General features: G+C 45.9%; 1 protein-coding gene across 1 annotated transcript in view; it reads left to right on the top strand.

Annotated features, from left to right (window-relative positions):
• LDAF1 (lipid droplet assembly factor 1) overlaps window positions 1-1,595 on the top strand; it is a 25,786-nt gene extending 24,191 nt beyond the window's left edge. Inside the window, exon 5 of the mRNA XM_006153276.2 lies at window positions 1,179-1,595. Within this exon, the coding sequence (XP_006153338.1) occupies window positions 1,179-1,260 (82 nt within the window). The 3' untranslated portion in view covers window positions 1,261-1,595. The remainder of the gene's footprint in view (window positions 1-1,178) is intronic.
• Window positions 1,596-5,723: the final 4,128 nt, after the last annotated feature.

Genomic DNA, 5,723 nt, shown 5'->3' with positions numbered 1-5,723 from the left:
TCGACTACATGGGAGTCCAGCGACATAGCCATTACGCTAACTCCTGGTCCCCCTGACTCTGCCTTCTGAAACTTACAGTCAGAGCTTGAAAAGACAGGCCTATTTCTCCTTATTTCCTTATTATATCTCTTCTGTTGAAGGTGTCAGAAAACTAATTGGAATTAGAAGAGAGGGGTCTGAACCCCAGCTCTGCTATATTTTAGTTCTATGATCTTGAAAACATTCTTTTAAAAAAATTTTTTTTTTCCACATGCTTGCCAGAGAGAGACAGAGAGAGGGAAAGTGAGAAATCATACTCAAGGGAGGATGAACATGCCACAACCCCTTCTCTTCCGTTCTCCTCCTGGGATTTTTTTGAGCATACATGCACATGCACCCAGCATGATTTTCAAACTGCCAGGTCTGAGACTTGAACCATGGTTGGCTATGTGGGACTCTAGTGCCTTAACCAGCATACCACGTGCCAGTCCCTCAAAAAGCTTTTAACTTCTCTGATCTCAGTTTTCTTCCTTTGGTAAAATAGAGCTACTCTTTGTTCTACCTTTCTCATCAAATTATTGTGAATATACAAATGACTGGAGAAAATGGGACTTCCAAATTAGAACAGAGGAAAAGAAGCCATAATCCTACCCTAACCCAGTTATTTTAACCTCCCATGCCCTCAGTTTCCATATCTGTAAAATGGGTATGGCCCTGCAATGGTTTAAATAATGGTTTGTCCCACCATCATTGATGTTCTTGGTCACTAGCATAATGGCTTTGGGAGGTGGTGTGACATTTAAGAAGTGAGGCTTAATGGGAGCACCATCCTACTGGCTGGGACATGGGAGGGACAAACAGAGGAATTGGAGAATGCGGTTTCCTCGCTCCTTGCATGTACCTGCCTTCGGCACTGCTTCTGTTGGCCACGTTGTGATGTTGCAGAGGCCAGCCTAGGGCCAGCTTCATTCCTTTGGACTTTCCAGCCACCAGAATCGTGAGCCAAATAACACACTCAGTTTCAGGTATCTCTGTTTAGCAACACAGTATTGGGATAATACAGGCCCCAAATCTGGCATGGTTTCAAGAAGCTGCTAAAAACAGACCAGCAGAGAATGCCATATATTCGGCTGTGTACACACTCAACATTGCTCTTTAAATAGGCCATAGAGCTAACCATCTCCTCTGTTTCCAAACAGACTACTGCCACAGCAAAACCACAGTGACACCTGTCAACTGGCTACAAAGCCCACACACTTCCAGGGGATCTACCAAGAATGACCAGCTGAATGAACTACCATGCCTTATGGAGCATCAGAAAGCTGTTGATCTGATTGGTTGTAAGACTCAAGACTCGGAGAGGGAGTGTCCTGTGGCTTTTTCGCTTAGCATCTGTATGGTAGGATCCTGCAGTGGCTTCTTTGGGGATCGGGTTGCACTTGTATAGGTTCCATCAGCTGACTCACCCTCACATGGAGAGTCAACAGAGAAATATGTGGACTGACAGCTGGTCCTGCCTCTCATGCCTGCCTACCCACTTACACCAGCTTGACCTTGGAGGGCCTTGAGCCCCAGTTAGGGGCAATAGATTGCTTTGGGGTTTTTCTCTTTTGTTTGTTTTTAAAAATGAGAGAAGCAGTTTATTTTTATCACTCATTTGAAACAGGAGGTGAAACAAACAAAAATAACCCAATACAGAACTAGCTCTACTGCTTCATTCACTTTTTATCAAGAGGGAAAAAACCAGCAATATTTAGGAATAATGGCCTCTCAAAGTTTAAAAATCGTGTCCAAACTTAACTTTGTGGCTGGGCATCTGTGAAAAAGTCTGAAAGTGTGGTTTCCACTGTTACTGTGGGGTGCTGTGTTGTGCTATTACTCTTTTAAATATTTGCACTTGACACTTTTGCATTGTTTTAAAGAACTCATCCTGTTAAGCCATTTCTTAAAAAAAAATACATATATATATGCTAAAGGACTACAGGGTAAAAATAAAACATCCTATGGAATTTCTACTTCAGTGGCTGGGCAGCATTTTTTTGTTTACTCTGTTACTCACTGCTTGAAATTTCATGGCAGATCCTGGGTAATAGGCTTTTTCAGCTGTGAATGATAGACACCCATTCAAAGGTGCTTTGGAAAGGTGTGGGTGGTACTTGAAGGATTCATTTCACTCAGTCAGAAAGTCAAAGAGTAGATCTTCAGGACCTGCTGGATGCAGGGGCCCAGGTGTATCACTAGGTATCTCTCACCTTTCACCTCTCAGCATGAGCTGCTTTTTCACATGGGCCCACCCTCTGTGGGGATCCCAGTGGCACTCCCTACTGGGCAAGAAAGGTGCTCATTTCCAAAGGTACATGCAGGTATTTTGTGTCTGGCTCTGACTGGTAGGGAGCAACCTGAACCAGTCATTGTGGCCAGGAGGAGGGGAATGCTGATAGAATAGGGCTAGGACACGTATCTACTCAGGAACCAGGAGGTATGGATCAGCCCCCAGGTTCTACATAGGATGAGGCTGCTGGGGTACAAGGAAACCAGGCGAGGCTCCCAAAGGTGTCTCAGAAGGAAAAGAAATGTTTACTGGACAGACAAAAGCAAATGCTTGATATAACACAGGGGGCCTTAATTTGATACTGAAACTTTTCTGCATCCTATGACATTCAGCCACACTTGCCACTAAGTATGAACCAAGAACGACCTGTTCCTGCCAGCACCCTAACAGCTAGTGTTTGCTGAATATTTCTTTGCTTTATGCAGGTGTCTGATGTTGTCTATGCTGTTCAGCTAGCTGGGTTCTGAGGCTTCAGTAATGAAATGGAAAGGTCCTTGGTGTCCCTCCTGAAGTACACTTTCGAATACAAGAGTCCCTTAACAAGTGTATTCATTTTCTGTTACTATGTAACAATTTACCACCAACTATAGGCTTAAAAGAACACATGTTTATTATCTCACATTTCCCACTTATTAGGCTTTCCGCAAAACTGCAGTCATGCTGTTGCCACCACTGGGCTCTCACTTGAGGTTTGAGCCACCTCCATGCTCACGTGGTTGTTGGCAGATCCAGGTCCGTGATGGCTGCAAGCTTGGGACCATCTGTTTTTTGCTGCGTGCTCCTCTCCACATGGCAGTTCCCAGCATGGCAGTTTGCTTCTTCAAAGCCGCCACAGAAAGAGCCTCTTAAAATGTTGAACATTAGGGACCAGCAGTTAGCGTAATGGCTGTGTCGCTGAACACCCATGTAGTCAACTGCAGTTCGAGTCCCAGACTCGGTGGCTTAAACTCACGCCGGGCGCATTTGTGTGCGTGCTCAAGATCCTGAGAGGAGAATGGAGAAGGGATTGCGGCGTGGCCATCCCCTTGGGGTGGGGGGCGGTGATTTCTCTCTCTCTGTCTCTGTCTTTGTGGCAAACGCAGGCGCCCTATAGCAAAAAAACCTCCCCCCCCCCAAAAAAAATAAAGTTAAACATTACATTCTTAGGGTAACGTGTATGTATAACATGTCACCTTTTATTCTGTATTCTGTTGGTTAGAAGCAAGTCACAGGAACCACCCACACCACACCCAGGAGGAGGGGATCACTTAGGAACATGCAAACCACAGATGGGGATCATGGGCTCCCCCCAGAGTCTACCAACTTCAACACACAAAATATTAATCTGTGTTATGTGCATTGAAGAAAAAAGACTGATTTGTAACCGGGAGAGCTCGCTTTAACTGCAGTGATTAGTGGTTTCATTTCTTTGAACCAAAGAGTAAAATGTTGCAGCCATGCCAAGCAATGGATGAAGAGTGTTCCTGGCAGAGGACATGGAAGCTCCAAATCCCCAAAACTAGAAGGAACTTAATGTGTTTAAAGAAAAGAAATGATGTCAGTGTGGCTGGGTCTGGTGAACAAAGGCTGAATGATGGCAAGACAGGAACTCACTACACAGGACCTCAAGAAGTATACACCAAAGAGTTCAGGGAAGAAAGTGGAGAACTTCCCATGAAAGAGCGACATAGCTAGACAGGTTTTTCTTTTTTTGAGAGGTTTTTTGCTGCAGGGTGCGTGCGCTTGCCAGAGAGAGAGAAAGAAAGCGAGAAATCACCCCCCAGGGAGAATGGCCATGCCACAATCTCTTCTCCTCCATTCTCCTCTCAGGATCTTGGGCACGCACGCACACGTACCCAGCATGAGTTTAAGCCACCAACCAGGTCTGGGACTCGAACCACGGTTGACTACATGGGAGTCCAGCAACACAGCCATTACGCCAACTGCTGGTCCCCCCAGATAGGTGTTTTAATATTGCACTCTGGTAAATGGATTGGTAGCAGGAAAGCCAAATAGTAGGTCTGTAGAGGCCCAGAATGAGGATGGATGTGGCATAAAACTTAAGCTAGACTGAAGTAATAGAAAGTAGAAGCACTGGGAGATGGATTGCACATGGACAGAGAAGGATAGGGGGACACAAGGTTGGCACCTGGATTTTTAGTCAAGGCAGTGGATGGACATGATTTTCTGAGATGATGGTGGCTGTTTGAAGATTTAAACCCAGTTTTGCTCACATTCAGATATACCTTTTTTAAAAGTTGATTTGCTTTCTTGAGACATCACACCCCAGTCTTCCTCCAATCTCAGCTGGCTGACCCAGATCATGGACATTCATTTGTGCATCTGGCATGTTTAGACAGGTCCCAGGACACGAACCCAGGACCTTTCTCCTGTGTGTCCAGTTATGTTGCTGCTATACCATCACCTGGCCCACAGAAAAGGCCTTTATTTATTTATTTATTTATTTATTTATTTTGAGAGGTTTTTGCTACAGGGCACATGCGCTCACCAGACAGACAGAGAGAGAGACAGAGAGACAGAAAGTGAGAAATCACCCCCCAGGGGGGATGGCCACGCTGCAATCCCTTCTCCTCGTTCTCTTCTCGGGATCTTGGGCTCGCACACACACGCACCCGGCATGAGTTTTAAGCCAATTGGTCTGGGACGCAAACCACGGTCGACTACGTGGGAGTCCAGTAACATGGCCATTACGCTAACTGCTGGTCCCCAGAAGAGGCCTTTTTTTTTTTTTTGAGAAATTTTCACTGTAGGGCGCGTGCGCTCGCCAGACAGACAGAGAGAGACATAGAGACAGAAAGCGAGAAATCACCCCCCAGGGGGGATGGTCACGCCGCAATCCCCTCTCCTCCACTCTCCCCTCGGGATCTTGGGCACACACGCACACGCGCCCGGCGTGAGTTTTAAGCCACTGGGTCCGGGACACGAACCGCGGTCGACTACATGGGAGTCCAGCGACATAGCCATTACGCCAACCGCTGGTTCCCCAGAAGAGGCCTTTTGACACAAGAGAATACATCAAGTTGGCATAGAGAGTAGGTCCAGGTTGGGGATAGAAGGTCTGGGAATATTTTCCGGGCTGAGTGCTTTATAGGCTTCGTGTGGGATGCTTTCCAGAGAGTAGCCGGAGATTATTTTGAAACATCTTCCTGATCATGTAACCACTGTTATTTCAAACTGTCAAGTGCACGATGCTTTTGCACTCGGTGCTTTTGCACATGGCTCTTAGAAGTGCTAACTCTTCTTCTCATGGATCAATCCATGATCAAAACTAACCACAAGGTGCCCCTGCCAGCTTCTCATTCTCATTTTTTGTATTCCATCAGTCACTGGATTTGAGAGATGTAACCAAGATTCAGAGCTTCAGTGATCTACCTAATTCAGCAAGAAACATGTCTAAATCAAGGCTTTATAG

Source organism: Tupaia chinensis, unplaced genomic scaffold (assembly GCF_000334495.1).
Source record: "Tupaia chinensis unplaced genomic scaffold, TupChi_1.0 Scaffold000367_1, whole genome shotgun sequence".
Taxonomy (NCBI): Eukaryota; Metazoa; Chordata; class Mammalia; order Scandentia; family Tupaiidae; genus Tupaia; species Tupaia belangeri.
Note: the sequence above shows the minus strand (reverse complement) of the source record. Positions and strands in the feature narration are given on the sequence as shown.